Genomic DNA, 15,934 nt, shown 5'->3' with positions numbered 1-15,934 from the left:
ATTATAGCGAGCCAGTACGTCACTGGCACCCAACAGGGATCAGTGTACTTTACGTAAGCGTAAAAGTTTGATTGAGAAAGGAAAAAATAAGTGTTTGCTGTTTTACCATCCTCTAATTTACGAATTAAAAATAAATTTATATTTTAATAGATGGAACCTACTCTATTAGTCATTACTATGGAACTACTTGCAAAAAGTTGCCTACGATGTAAAATTTTCAAAACAGTATAGCGACCACCATAAATATTGGCTCTGACGGAAATATTCATCCAATAACGGCTGGGTTTTCCACCCATTCCGTGATCCTGTGGAAGCTTACATTAAAAGCGAAGGGAAGCCAATGCAGTCACATTCCATCAACGGCTGATGGCGGTCCTCAATCCGGCCAAAAAAAACAGTGGAAACTCCAAAAACCTTTCCAAAGTAAACAGTGAAGAGATGGAATTTGTAGCACGCTTTAGACTTTAAAGGTTCCGTAGTCCGAACGATGTCTGTTAATGATAATAGAGGGATATAAACTATATAAATAATATATTTTATCTGACATAAATACATATATATATATATATATATATATATATATATATATATATATATATATATATATATATATATATATATATATATATGTATATGCTATTTCACGCGGGGCCTATTTCGTGCACCCCAAATTCTACAGTGAAGAAACTGTTGTATAATTATTACATTTCATAATTATGTACCTACTTAGGTATAATATCCAAGTATCAAAAATTACTCATAAGGGTTGAATCTGAAGCCTTATTGTACAAAGAGCCCTAAAAACGAAAATCCTTTAACCTCTCGAAAAGAAAAGCTAATTTCAATCCACCAGACCACTTTGCTAAAACAAAATTACCCTTGTAACAACAGCAATAAGGACTAAATTGCCTTGCTAAGGGTCTTTATTCGGCCCATAAGTAAGTACTTACCTACATATTTCGGTCTCGCGAAGTGCTAAGAATTATTTCTGTTCAATTTATCATTTTCGCAGTTTGCCCATTCTTCTGACAAAAAAGGAGTTTTTTTGTACTTTAAAAATCTTTTACTGAACATTTCTTTTTTGGAAACAAATTTTCGCTCGCGCGTTTTTCAATTATTTTCTTACTAGGTTGGTAATTTCTGGAATTTGCGTTTTATTCGTTTCTCTTTGTTTTATTTGATTTTTGTTTCATGTACCGACTTACATTATGATGTCAGTCATTCGTCACAGCTGTCAGATACAGTATCAATTGATACAACATTGTATCAATGCGTCAGTCAATCGTCAGTGCCTTCCTTATCGAGCCGTCTCTGTGAACGTTGTCTGTCAAGCCCACTGGCGTCCCACGCTTTGGTTTTCACTTGAAACTCGTTTTTATGGTATTAAAAGAAATATTATAACCGAAATGGACTCAGGGGATCATTCTAAATAAGTCATGTTCTGCAACTTCAGAAAAAAACTTATTTACTATAAATTTAACAGCAGGTAGATTTTGCACGAATTTTAATATGTAATAGAATAAAACCATTGTGAATCCATTACTCACCTCATCTTGGTTTACCGTACCACTTTTACAACACCATGTATTAAAAAACTGGCCTAACTAATGTCAAAGAAACAAGGTATCATTTGAACATGATTGAATTCTACGAATCAAATAATATGATTTAGAGGAATACCTATACAAGTATACAGCCTGTTCCTGTGAGTAACAACATTCCTGGAATATAATTAATCATATTCACTGTGTGGTACATGTACGTAAAATCATTGGTTTTTATCTTGTTCATTTCGAAGGAAACTAAGGATTACCTTAAATGTGCTTTACGAGTATGTTGAATAATTTGGTCCAAAAGTATTAATAAATTTAGAACAAATTTTTCAATCGTTAAACAAATGTTATCTGAAGAATAAATATCACCGTCAAATTTAAACATTCTGACCTGTCATGCATCAAAATTAATCCCCAGATAACTTTATCCTGCCTGGAATATTACTTATTCCATAACATTCACCTCAATCAGAAAAGAAGATAACTGTAAAGTGAATCGTTTAAAATAATAAGCATAAGTCAAATTCAATAAAGTCAGTTGTTGCATTGCGTCCATTAGTCAAATAACCCACCCAACTGAAATGAAATGCAGATAGGACGGTATTCTAATATTGAAAAAAAAAATACAACTAGTCAAAAAATAAAAAAGCATTTTTACAAAAGCTCCGATCCTTTTCCGCTCCGAACCACTGAGCAGAGGACTTATTGCTTATAGCGGTATACACCGACATTACAAGGGGCCCTGTGCGATGAATTTGCCATCGAAAACCCAAAAAAGGCCGCTGTTAAACACGGTGTCGCAAAAGTGGTAAAGTATTTTTTAATTTTATTATCTGATTCACCTTCATTCGGATTACTATGCTAAGGCCCTGTTTCACAATGTCTGGTTGGTGGCTACCTCTAAGGTAAAATACATGCTGTCACTCTCTGTTATTATTTTTTTGACAGTGACAGCATTTTTTTTATCTTACAGGTAGCCACTAACCAGACATTGTGAAACAAGCCCTCAATATGCAAAACCCTGTTTATTAATTTTTTCTCTGTAAATGAGTCCGTATGAATTTCCTGTTGAAATTCATTCATGAGAATTGGTCAATCCGTTTCGGCAGAGATTTGATAGATAGGTACCTAGGTACTGGAAACATAGGTATACGGAGGGTCTCAAAGGCGTGGTGTATTTTCAAGGTGGATAGACAAATTCTTACGAAATTGTACGGCCAGCACCAATAATTTGAGATCTTTTTATTTCCCTCACGTAAACGATAGTCTTTTAATATCCTCTGGAGGGCCGTTTCTTACCTCCCCCGGGTTTCGCTAACGATATTATCATTATTGTAACTGTGGTAAGAGGATTACGAATGATACATTTTGTTTTCTATTACTCGTTATGTAGAGGGTCTTTCAAGGAAACTTCGTGGGTCTTGACTGATATTAGTTAGGTTGCTAGCTCGCAAGTGCATATTATGTATTTCAGCAGACCTCTTCCGGTAAGGTAAACCTTTGCACCACCCTGAAAAAGTAAAATTGATATATTATGTAAAGTGTGTAGGTACATTATTTGTTTGCGCTCAAACGAACCCATCTCATTTGCATCCAAATAAACAAACCTACCCTTAACACTAACGACTCTTATTACGGTGCAGTAGAACCATAGCACATAATATTATTATCTTAAGATGAAATGTGTATTGTATCTCCAACACCACATCTACCGATAAAAAGGATAATCTTACTGTAAATAATGTAAAAAAACAACGTTTATAGCCACAATCATTGTTATATTGTTCCCATCTATACAAACACTCCCTATAATGTGTGACACCTGCCCCGGCCCCGGAATCAACGCAGGATCGCGAGCGTCATCGCCTCACACGCCATCACCCCCTTCGGGGATGAGACCTGGAACTGGAGCCTGTAACTGAAAACAAAAGGTTTATAAGAATAAGGGTGCTTACATAGAGAATCGGGTTCCCTGTATCTACCTGCACCGGTAACCTGATTATGCGAAAGCGCTCACTCACGGAGCATTTCCAGGATTTTTAAATGTCATGAGCGCTTTCGCTTAATCAGGATACCGGTACAGTTAGATACAGGGAACCCGATTCTCTATGTAAACACCCTAAGGCAGGTGAATTTAAGAGCCACCGTAGCGGCGTCGCATCGACTTGAAGGCCTACCGCGACTTAACCTCAACTTCTTCAGTAAGCGCCTGCCTGGACTTGCATATAGAAAACTAGCTGTACCCGCGAGCTTCACTTCGCCTTAAAAAGTTTTCCCGTGGGAATTCCGGGATAAATAGTAGCCTATGTTCTTTCTCAGGGTCTAGACCATATGTATACCAAATTTCATTCGAATCCGTTCAGTCGTTTTGGCGTGAAAGAGTGAGCGGAGTGCTTAAGAACTCCGAAAACATAAAATAGGTGTGTGAAAGAAGTGACGTAATGTACTTTGTATACTAACGCACTCTGATCAGCCATGTAGATACATAATACAAGGCAAACCTATGACATCTATTTTTTTCGCCGGTAGTCAAGAATGCTGACAGTACTCACTGTTCCCCCTTCTGCATGAGGTGCTGGTAGATGGGGAAGAAATCGTTGAAGTTGAACCGTTCCATCGAATAATTACCCTGCAACAAAAATCATCCAGTCATTAAATTTACACAAAGTTCTGTTATACGGGTAACATTTGCAGCATAATATATCATTGTCTATTGCGTAAAATAGGTATTATCAGGGAAGTTCATCCTACTGTTTGTCACTGTCTCGATAATAACCTCCGATTTTCAACACTAAAATTCAACACAAAAAACACTTGGGGTAGCAAAACAAACAACTATGCTACCACAGACAGATACACAGATACGCAGACACACAGACACACAGATACACAGATACATAGATACACAGACACACAGATACACAGATACACAGACACACAAATACACAGACACAAATATACACATATACACAGATACACAGATACATAGATACACAGACACACAGACACACGATAAACTTTTAACGCCCCTCTAAAATTACGGGGTTTAAAAATAAGCTGATACAAACCACACCAGCAACGCAAGCCGTCTTGTCGTAGTCGATCTTGAGCTTGGTGAGCGCCATGGCCACGACGGGGCTGCGGCAGGTCAGCCCGTCCAGCTGCAGCTCCACCTCCCACGCCGGCGGCACGAACTTGAGCACGCGGAACGTGATCTGGAAGTCAAAGTCAAAGTCAAAGTCGCCCAAAAACCACCAGCGGTGCGGAGGGATAACTTCTTCTTCAGCTTATATAGCAGTTTACTGGCGCCGACACAATGGTTCTTTTGTGTTGGCGCCCATTATGTTCACTATAGAGCTGTTCCGAGCTGAAAAATGATGAGCCCAAGTGGCCATAGATTCGATAGTAGGTGGCACTTAATGAAAATAAAAAGAAAATAATAACTCAATGGGACGGAAGACCAACATCATTGACCAAATTAGTAGGCCGAAAATCTTGGGGAGTAACTGCCACAATCTCGACGCTTGGCAGACGGGTTGGACACATGAAACCACACACATTTGAAATCCAAGACCTAGAACAAATTTAATATCACTCACATCTGTCCCAGCCGAAGATCGAACTCTGTACCTTCGGCATAGTAGCCAAACTAACCACTACACCATCACGTCTGATACTTACCGAGACAGGCGGCGTGGGTTTCACGATGCTGAAGTTGTACGCGACGTAGGTCTGTCCGTGGAACTTGATCAGTGCAGCGTAGTGGGGGATCCGGTGTTCCTCGTCGTAGGCGGCCCCCGCCAGGTCGCAGTCTCCGATCGAGAGCAGCTTCTGCTTTAAGCCCTGCAACCAGATATTCTTCTTCATCATCATCAAGACCCGTCCCCACTGCTGGGGCACGGGTCTCCTTCCAATGAAGGAAGGGTTTAGGCCTAGTCCACCACGCTGGCCAAGTGCGAACCGGTGGTGACACAAGCAAGCAATTCTATATTCCACAAAGTAAATTGGTACAAAGGCGAACATAATGCTAGTGGTATTTTCTATGAGTTAACCTTTGGTGATGTTGAAAAAGTTATCGGTAATGCGAGTTAGATGATCGAAGATCGAAGATTGTCAATATGTCAATTGTCTTCTTGTTCTTCGTTTTTCAGTGACCATTAATTGAGCATATTAGCTATTAGATACGTCGGACGTATACAGGGTGTCCCATAAGTGAACGATATCCTATCCTAACTAGGAGGTGATACAAATCGTAATTCTAAGCAACTTTTATTATTGGAAAATTTGCGATATATATATGCCCATATGGCAACGTTATATAAATATATATATATATATATTTATGTGTAATATAACGATCAAGTTATTATGCGTCACTCGAGGTAGTATAGTTACTATCGACGAGTAGCCGATTAATATTTATAACTGTTCCGTAGAGAAAGAGTTTTACCAAAACAACCGCAAACACTATCACCAAATAAATAATAAATAACTTTGTAAAATTCATATTTTTTCCCAACTAATTGTGTACTGAATCTCATGAAGGGTAATAAAATAATGCATTATGACTTATGACCCCTGAACCAAAATTTCAACTAATGGGGAAAAAATTGCTTCTGGATAATTGAAGTGTAGTAATATTTACACTGTACCATACAATTTACCATAATTTTATACATATACCGGTTCAATAGAAATTGAAAAGCATACCACTGTGTTTTTTTGGGTTTGGTAGGCAGTTATAATGCTATACATATAAATAGCTGTCAAAGTTTATTCTACACTTACAGTAAAACTATAAAGTCCTGAAAACGGAAGTGGATTTTAACTAATTGTTACAGACCGTATTTAATCGATGTATTACATTTATTAGTTTTTGGATGGTATTAAGTATAATGTAGTACATATTATTAAATACTTGTTATGTTTTTATTATATTTCACACCCCCTTTCGGCTTACTAATACCACCTTAACAACACCCTGAAGAAGTTAAATTGATATGTAAAGTATGTAGGTACATTTGTTTACGTTCAAATAGCCCCATCTCATTTGCATCCAAATAAACAAACCTACCCTTAACACTAACGACTGTTATTACGGTGCAATAGAAGCTATTTTGGTATGAATGTCTAACTTGGCACGGGCTCCAGACATGTCGTTAAAATTTTATGTTTGATTTTTGATGCTCTTAACTGTTGGAAGGAGAAATATTGAATTTTGTAGCAGTTGCGCGGAATACTGAACAAGCTAAAAACTACAATGTAAACAAACTTAAAAAGTTACAAAATGGACGGCCTTATACGCATTTTTTTTTTTTTACTATAGGTCTTTTCTATGTATAGGGTATAGGGCACAATTAAGAATAATCACATAACTTTGAGACGCCTGAACCCATTTTCACAAAATATTGTTGAGGACACCCTCGGTGAAGAGTATCAAGATACATCCCACGCAAATAATTCCACGCATAATCTATGACAGCCACAAAAATTTAGGAGAGCCTCACGACATTGATATTATGTGGATTTGTATAAGTATGTTCATCTTTTTAAATTAAGTAATTACGTTACCGAAACTCCAAAAGTGCTAGATACTCCTGCATTTATTCGAAACAGAATTCTATAAATAGTTAGTTAGGTATATCAAAAAAATCCTTTGAGATGTTTTCACAATTTTTCTTTCATTAAAACACCCGACTAAACCGGCAAACCGCCGGACGAACCAAAGAATTAACAACGTGGATTCTTTTGTGAAACTCGCCTCAAATTCCGTATTATTCGGCTGAAACTTTCAGACTCCAATTAAAAAGTTTCCCAGTTCGTCAATCACGGTCGTCGACCCACTGAATGTAGAGAAATGTGCCTACAGGGTGCAAATAACTATTGATGAAATTCAATTTAGTGCTGTTAAAACCAACAGTCATTAATATATTAGGTCCTTACATATGAAATTGGCGTTTTGTCGTACTGGCCACTTTGATCTCAAATATTACCTTTATGGTTAGGAATTCCAAATTCAAATTCATACAGCTATTTACTCATGCATTTGTGTTTCAAACCCCCTAATTCATTTGTTTTTTCTTCTTTTGTTTTTTTCTTTGTGTCACTCTGTTTACAAAATGGAAAACTTGAAATATCGCGTTATTTACGAGTATGAGTTCCACCGTGGCACCAGTGCTGCAGAAACGGCTCGAAGGATTAATGATGTGTATGGTGACGGTGTCGCAAAAGAAAACACAGTGCGTTTTTGGTTCCAACGTTTTCGTTCTGGAAATTTCGACCTGCAGAACAAGCCTCGTGGACGGCTGGAGACCAAAGTTGATAATGAAGAATTGAAGGCTATTGTGGAAGCGGATCCATCGCAAACCACGTCCGAGTTAGCTGCAGGCTCCGGTGTTAGTGATAAAACTATTCTAATCCACTTGAAGCAAATTGGGAAGGTGAAAAAGCTTGAAAGATGGGTACCTCATGAATTGAGTGAAGCAAACCGACAAACGCGCGTCGACTGCTGCGTTACGTTACTCAACCGGCACAATAACGAAGGAATTTTAAATCGAATCATTACCTGTGATGAAAAGTAGTAGATTTGTCTGTGAGTAACTTATCATATAAATACATAGTACATGGGTAATATACCTAATTATATTATTATTATATAAGTACCTAATTATAATGTTGATTGTTAACTTCTTAACTTTATGCATCTTAAGCAGTTCAGTGATGTTCTGAGTATTTAGTAAAAAATAGGTGTGAAAACTTTATTGGCTTGTGTGTAAACCTTATGTTAATTTATAATATGCAATAGTATAAGCTGTTTGTTTTCCAAATAAAGAAAATTAAATTAAAATTAAAGTGGATCCTCTACGATAATCGGAAGCGCTCATCGTAATGGCTGAACCCTGGCGAACCAGCCAAATCCTGCCCTAAGCGAAAATTGACTAAAAAAAAGTTGCTTGTAAGTGTTTGGTGGACTAGTGCCGGTGTCGTTCACTACAGCTTTCTTAAATCTGGCCAGACGATCACGGCAGATATCTATTGTCAGCAACTGCAAACCATGATGGAAAAGCTAGCTGCTAAACAACCGAGGCTGGTCAATCGCTCTAGGCCACTGCTGCTTCAGGACAATGCTAGACCACACACTGCACAACAGACGGCTACCAAATTAGAGGAGCTTCAATTAGAATGTCTTAGACATCCACCGTACTCTCCGGACCTTGCTCCAACAGATTACCATTTTTTTCGCAATTTGGATAACTACTTGCAAGGAAAAAAATTCAACTCCGATGGGGCAGTCCAAACCGCCTTCAAAGATTTTATTGATTCCCGCCCGAATGGTTTTTTTAGTAAGGGGATCAATGAACTACCTATGAGATGGCAAAAGTGCATACATAGCAATGGTACATACTTTGATTAATTTAATATATTTCATTTAAAAAAAAACGACTTTATGTTCCTCCTATAGAAAACGCCAATTTCATATGTAAGGACCTAATATTAGTAGGTACATTATACATCAATGGTTTTAGTTTAAAACTGTACCCTATGATTGAGCATATATTATAATTATCATGGTCATCTTCCGATAAGGAAATGTAGAATTTGGAAGTAGTGTTTCCGAATTCGGGCTTACATTTCCAAATAGTATGTCATACAACGGTAGAACCATAGCACATAATGTTTGAAATTATTAGATTGTTAGTGTACCTAATTGTATTTCCAACACCTTCGCTGAAAGTAAAAAGCCAATCTTACTATAAATAATACAATGTTTTTAGTCACAATGTTTTATTATTCTTACATTGTTCCCATCGATACAAACACTTCCTATAATGAGTGACATCTGCCCCGGCCGGGATTCAACGCCGGATCACGAGCGTCATCGCCACACACCCCATCACCCCCTTAGGGGAAGACATCTCAAACTGGATCCTGTAACTGAAAACATAATTATACATTGAATTGCCTAACTTAATTAAAAAAAAACCCCGACAAATCCATAATTTAAACCTATAAAATGGGTGTGTACATACGAGATACATGAGAAAGCCAACTTATGACATCTCATTTTGTCTTCGTGCGACCTTAGTGTCCACCAACCCGCACTTGGCCAGCGTGGCGGACTAGGCCTAAACCCTTCCTTCATTGGAGACCCTAGCAATGGGGACGAGATGGGTTGTGATGAGTCAAGAATGTTGACAGTACTCACTGTTCCCCCTTCTGCATGAGGTGCTGGTAGATGGGGAAGAAATCGTTGAAGTTGAACCGTTCCATCGAATAATTTCCCTGCAACATAAATCATCCAATCATTAATTTTACACAAAATGCTTTTACGGGAAATATTTATATCATATTAAACCTCCTAATATCATTGTTTATAGCGTAAACTAAGTTAAGTGAATAGATAATATCAGGGAAGTTCATCGTCTCGATGATAATCTAACCAACATTTAAAATCCCCGATATTCAACACTAAAAGTCGTATAGACTTTGGAAGTGGCTAAGAACACTTGGAACTTGAAAACCAACAGCTACGATATAGATATACAGATACAAAGACACACACAGACACGATCTTAACGGCCCTCTAGATTGTCGGCGGTTAAAAAGAATCTGATACTAACGGCAGCCACCACACAAGCGGTCTTGTCATAGTCGATCTCGAGCTTCTTGAGCGCCATGGCGACGATGGGGCTGCGGCAGCTGAGCCCGTCCAGCTTCAGCTCCAGCTCCCACGCCGGCGGCACGAACTTGTACACGCGGAATGTGATCTGGAAGTTAAAGTCAAAGTGAAAGTCACCAGCACAATGGTACAACAAGTGGCCATAGAGATAGTATAGACCTTCGATAGTAGATGAAGATGAAGAAGAATTCAATGTTACGGAAAACTAAAATGATTGAAGAAATTTGGCCCAAGACCTACTGATCTTGTCGGTTTCCTCCAAGACTGGGTGGGTTACGACCATAATGGCCATAATTTCTACCTATGGCACGCTTGGCCTGGTGGACCCAACACAAGCAAGCTTGTGCTTAGAGAGTTGTCGGGTAAGTGGGTCCGACTGTCAGATGTTTAAGCTGCCCGAAGGCCTCTGACTAGGCTTAACGACTGCTGCCGAAACAGCAACCGAGACCCACGGCGTAACATGTGACAATACTGTTAGTAAAGTTATCAAACCGTTGCTTGGTGGACCCCAACACAAGCAAGCTTGTGCTGAGAGAGTTGTCGGGTAAGTGGGCAACCCGACTGTCAGATGTTTCAAGCTGTCCGAAGGCCTCTGACTAGGCTTACGACTGCTGCCGAAACAGCAAACCGGACCCACGGCTTAACATGTGACAATACTGTTACTAAAGTTATGAAAGCGTACCGAGACAGGCGGAGTGGGCTTCAGGATGCTGAAGTTGTAGGAGATGAAGCTCTGCCCGCGGAACTTGGTGAGCGCGGCGTAGTGCGGGATCCGGTGCTCCTCGTCGTAGGAGGCCTCGGGCAGGTCGCAGTCCAGGATCGAGATCAGCTTCTGCTTTATGCCCTGGAAGAAGATTTTTCATGTTTTTATCGTGTCCTTGAGCCATGTATCACCGTACCACCATCGATAGTTACATTAGCAATTTGACAATCCATAAGCAGCGTCGCTTGCTGGTGAAATCTGACGTAACTTGTATGGATCTTACATATGTTCGACAGGCGAGCGATGGTGCTTATGGATTGTTGGTGGTGGTACGGTATCTATAGGTTATAGGTAGGCAGCTTTAGCCTAGGGTTTATCACATTAGCGTCTGTCGGTGAACCGTTCCGTAGACAAAGATTTTTACCAAAACAACAGCAAAAACTGTCACCAAATAAATAATAAATAACTTAGTAAATTTCATCTTTTTTCCTAACTGTGTACAGAATCTCATGAAGTGTAATAAAATAATTCATTATGACTTATGACCCCTGAGCTAAAATTTCAACTAATGGAGAAAAAATTGCTTCTGGATAATTGTAATGTGCAATGTATACTTAATAGTTACACTTAATGTAGGTACCATAACTGTAGGTATTCATGTAGGCTGGTTCAATAGAACTTTAAAAGCATACCACTGTGATTTTTATCGACTGCCTACAGTTCTAACGAAATAGCTGTCCAAATTTTATTCTACAAAACATTTCTTTCTATTAAAAACTATAATAGCTATCTGAATTAATAACTACAAATTTAAATAATATCCACAAACGAGTGTGTGCTGAACTGTACCCACACCGCAATTAATTTCCCCGTATCGCTTTTGTAATTTACAATCACAAACATAGTGCCATTAAGGCTGTCACTAAAGCTGGAAGAAAATCAGAATCTGTCAAATCTAGTGAGGGGGGGTTGAGGTATGCGGGGCGTTCTACGGACAATGACATGAAATTTTAACATAGTACTCGAAAACATAAAAGTGAAGACATGCCACTTTGTTAAAAATATACTAAGTAAGTAATATTGTTTTGTGATACGAAAATATTTATTTTTATTTGAAAGTATTTTTAATATTTAATAATTAATTATATATAAAGTCGTACCCGTGCCGATATTTATACAGGTTGTTGCAAAAAGGGTTTAATACTATGCCGAAACCTACGTGTGCAGCATGTTATTGATGTTATTTCTAAGCCAGGAAATGAAATCAGAATGTAAAAAAATCGCGAAAATATTATCAGAGTTTAATAGTTCAGGGTGTTGTATTAAACTCTGCCCCCGTGTAATAAAAAAAGTATAGTTAGCCGAAAGGGCGTTACTCAGGCGTCACTCTGAAAAACTTTTATCCTACGTAATTTTTTATATTCATGAAAAAAACGCTTCTTCATATAATTTTTTTTTGGTCACGTGACCTTTTAGTTAGACGACCTGTTTTTTTTTGGTGTTTCAAAAGCAGAACAGTAGTTTGCAGAACTCTGCATATACAGGGTGTCACAAAAGGTTACGTAGCTGGCAAAGGGATATGGGGAGGTCACCAGAAAAATAATAACATGTAAGTACCCCCGCAAGGGAGTACATTAGTACAAGGCGAGAGTGTGTATTTTTTTTTTTAAGTACTTATGTGTATTTGGGATATGATAGAAATAATATTTTTGTTTCTTAAAAACCAAAAAATTTACACCTTGCTGCGCTCTTTTGCTCACTGTAAGTACACCTACAAATATTGCTGTATTAAAAAAAACGGTTTTGTTATAACGATTATAAAAAAAAAGTTATTTTCATGTCAAGGAGTCATTTACCTAATTACGATTTCACTCAACAGCAGGTGAACTGAAAAAATAAGTTCTAGTTCTATCATCACTTTAGATCGCAAACATTGTAACTCCACTTTTCTCGGCGAAAAGTACTCTTTGGTGTCAATAGAAACGTTTTTTGAATTCACATGTTTTCCTCTTTATTCGAAAAAAAAAAACAGTATTCCGCATTTTACCATTTGTTTTCCTCTAAACCCCAAACCGTGATTTTTAAACAAGAAAACTTAGTAATTATACCCTTTATTCTCATATATACAACGTGCGATGTAGGCGAACGTGAACGAAAACTATGCAATAAGCCTTTGTTTTTATTACTACTTTAGTAAATTACAATAACATACTCAACAATGTTAATTTTTTTTTGCAATGTTATGTTGTTAAATTAAGATCTAATATTTTATTAACATGAAGTTACTTTCAACTTTTTTTGCATCTATGCGTCGAATCACAGCATGACGGCTGCTGCAGCTTCCTGCTGTCCTGTCCTCCAACCAATCCCACCAGTACTGCAGGTTGCGTCGAATACGAGCCATTCTCTTCGACTTGACAAGACAGGTGCTCCCGGAAGGATCATAGATCGCACGGAACCCGTACCGTATAGAGGCAACGGACTCCTTTGCAACAGCCCCCCAGATTCGGAAGTAGCCCATGCACTGCATGGCAAGCACAGCTGCAGCAATTTTTTCGTAATGATTCATTGGGATGTCATCCCCGAAGGAGGCTCTCAGCCTACCTCACGACCTGTGTGACATTAGAAAAATGCACTGTGCTAACGCCGTTTGCGAGCTTGATTTGCAGGACCGCGTTGTATGCCAAGTTCCACAGCAGAGGGGTCCAAGACCTACCGCTGTGGAACTCCGCAACTGAACTTCTTCAGTGAAAACAAACCCTCTCTTTTCGCATCCTTAATGTACTTGTTAGACACGTATGACCTCTGTCAATTTTCTGCAGATAAGAAGACAAGTGATGGTATACAAGAGCCGCCCTAAAGGTTCGCCCTCTAGGGGATAGAGTTGAACGCGGTTACTATTTTTAAGCAAACAGCCAGCGCAACAACTCGCCCGTGGTTCTTATCCTGCTCCGACAGTGAACGAACGCAAAGTATTGTACCCACTATTCGAATCCGCATTTCGGATGCCAAACTGACTGTCCGAAAGGTCGAAACCGTACCACCACAGAGGTATGACTCGTTCGAAGAGCTTATCAGGCTCTTACAGCAATCAGATGTGTCGGTACACTGAAAGATAATCTACAGGCCTGCTTTATTTATTTAGGAGCACTAATGGCCTCCTTTCAGTCATTGAGTCACTGGCACTCAGGCTGCGGTTGAACAGGAAGATAGACTGTCTAAACAAATCATTTTTAGGCTAGTTAAAAAAAACTTTAGGTGGGTAGTATGCCAACTAGAACTACAAATAAAACAGTATTTTTGTCTCCTTTAAAATTTGGTCACGAGGAGTTACGATGATTACGATCTAAGGTGACGCTGACGATATTTTATACAAGGTATTGAAAAAAGGGTATAAAGCTTAGCCAAAAGTGGATTTAGGTGCCATTCTGATCCACTTTTCTTCTACAATTTTGAAAATTCACGTAACAAAACCTTTTACATAGAAACTTATTCGATCACGTGACTTTTTACTATAGAGACCGAATTTATTTTTCGAGAATTTCCAAAACTTGGAGAACAAAAGTTGTTCAGAATAACCCCTGAGTCAAACCCTTTCGGCACAGTATACCCTTTTTGCAACATCCTGTATAGGTAATATCAGGTTTATAAAAAACCTGGGCCTGTAGAGTGAGACTCGGCATGGGGAGTCATAATTTATAGATCTTTTAGGTTGCAGTGGCGAATGGGCACTGGTAGCCCTGGCCTTTTCTATAACTATAACTATAGGTAATTTTATGGCAATTTAAAAATGGTATAACATTTATCTATTTGAAAAAATCATTAAAAATATACATTACCTATCACCCTAATTTAAAAAAAAATTCAGCCCTTACTTTAAACTTATAACACCCCTCTATTTCCTTCAGGGGTTAAAAAACCTGTGTATTTAATATTTTCTTATGAGTTTTTTTTTTTTAAACTAGGCTCTTACATAGTTGTACATAATATTATGCGGTATTTTATTCCACTTGTAACGCATAAAATTCATAGCTACAGTAAACATTTCATTTTTTTCATGGCGAGATACAGTCGCACTTAACCGCTTTTTTGCAAAGCTTGTTAAATAGATTTAAAAAATTATGTAAATTATTAATGTAAAATAATTATTACTTATTTTTAACAACCTGTAGTGTACAGACTACCACATCTTAAAATATATATATTTTTAATTAACTACGGTTTTTGGTTTCAAATAAAACAAATTATGAACTTACTTTTCAACACCCTGTATATTGTGTAGCTTACCTACCACAGGGGTATAATCGTGACAGTTCTGACATTGCGAAAAAGAGACGCTTAGCTACATTAAGCGTAAGAAAGAAACGTTAAGCTGTAAATGTTTTTTGTCCTTTTTGCTGTGGCGCCTGTTTACGTCAGTTCTCTTTGCCAAACAATGAAACAAATGAAAAATCTTTGCCAAACAAAGGCTGACAGTTACAACAAAATTTTCTAAATCCTATTTATTTTTGATTTGCTAGTGATTTGTGGGTGTTTATTAAGTTTATTAGACTATTATCATCACTTAACGAGTTTGTGACATGGGTGGGTGGATTTTGTTCGGTTGTATATAGCATATTGAACGAAAACACGATGGAATGATGGATGAGATATATTTTCACATGTAAGTAGATACTATCAAGTTTAACAAGCTTACATTCATCATAGTACTATCTATTGGCTCGATTTTAATATAAAACGATACTAATTTTAATACTGTAAGGTCTTTTAGTATCAGTTTTAAGTAAAAATTACGAGGTACCATATCATAACAAATCACATGGTGTTGCAAGTTATTGAAAATTTATTTTACCCACAAATATTATAGTATGCAAAGAAAATACTAGAAATTGTAACGGACTCGGGTTGGGTTTACAAATGGGGCGCACGAATTCGGTTTTTGTGAAGATTGTATTTTGTAGAAGTCATTCTCCTCTTTCAAATGAGGTGCCTCTCATT

General features: G+C 37.9%; 2 protein-coding genes and 1 long non-coding RNA gene across 3 annotated transcripts in view; 1 reads left to right on the top strand and 2 right to left on the bottom strand.

Moving 5' to 3' along the window:
* Positions 1–15,934, top strand: part of LOC105391488 (inactive dipeptidyl peptidase 10) — a 134,949-nt gene that overhangs the window by 77,627 nt on the left and 41,388 nt on the right. The window lies entirely within an intron of this gene.
* On the bottom strand, positions 3,386–5,539 carry LOC125490122. The gene is made up of 4 exons (XM_048628368.1): positions 5,235–5,539; positions 4,622–4,768; positions 4,106–4,182; positions 3,386–3,471 (listed from the first exon to the last, which is right to left on the bottom strand). The coding sequence occupies exons 1-4, from the start codon at positions 5,424–5,426 to the stop codon at positions 3,393–3,395; spliced, it is 495 nt and encodes a 164-aa protein (XP_048484325.1). The 5' UTR covers positions 5,427–5,539; the 3' UTR covers positions 3,386–3,392.
* Positions 9,361–10,315, bottom strand: LOC125490124. Its single transcript, XR_007267471.1, has 3 exons — positions 10,175–10,315; positions 9,760–9,836; positions 9,361–9,488 (listed from the first exon to the last, which is right to left on the bottom strand). It is a non-coding gene; the product is annotated as an uncharacterized LOC125490124 (long non-coding RNA).

The sequence above is a fragment of the Plutella xylostella genome, chromosome 20, assembly GCF_932276165.1.
Source record: "Plutella xylostella chromosome 20, ilPluXylo3.1, whole genome shotgun sequence".
Classification (NCBI taxonomy): domain Eukaryota; kingdom Metazoa; phylum Arthropoda; class Insecta; order Lepidoptera; family Plutellidae; genus Plutella; species Plutella xylostella.
This window is presented reverse-complemented; position numbering and strand designations above follow the sequence as displayed.

Excerpts from the sequence above, each read along its gene's own strand:
- LOC125490122 (XM_048628368.1), bottom strand. The coding sequence starts at position 5,426 with ATGATGATGAAGAAGAATATCTGGTTGCAGGGCTTAAAGCAGAAGCTG. Across the intron at positions 4,183-4,621 it reads CGGCTTGCGTTGCTGGTGTG|GGTAATTATTCGATGGAACG; the intron begins GTTTGTATCAGC and ends TTTTTGTTGCAG. Across the intron at positions 3,472-4,105 it reads CTCATGCAGAAGGGGGAACA|TTACAGGCTCCAGTTCCAGG; the intron begins GTGAGTACTGTC and ends TTTTGTTTTCAG.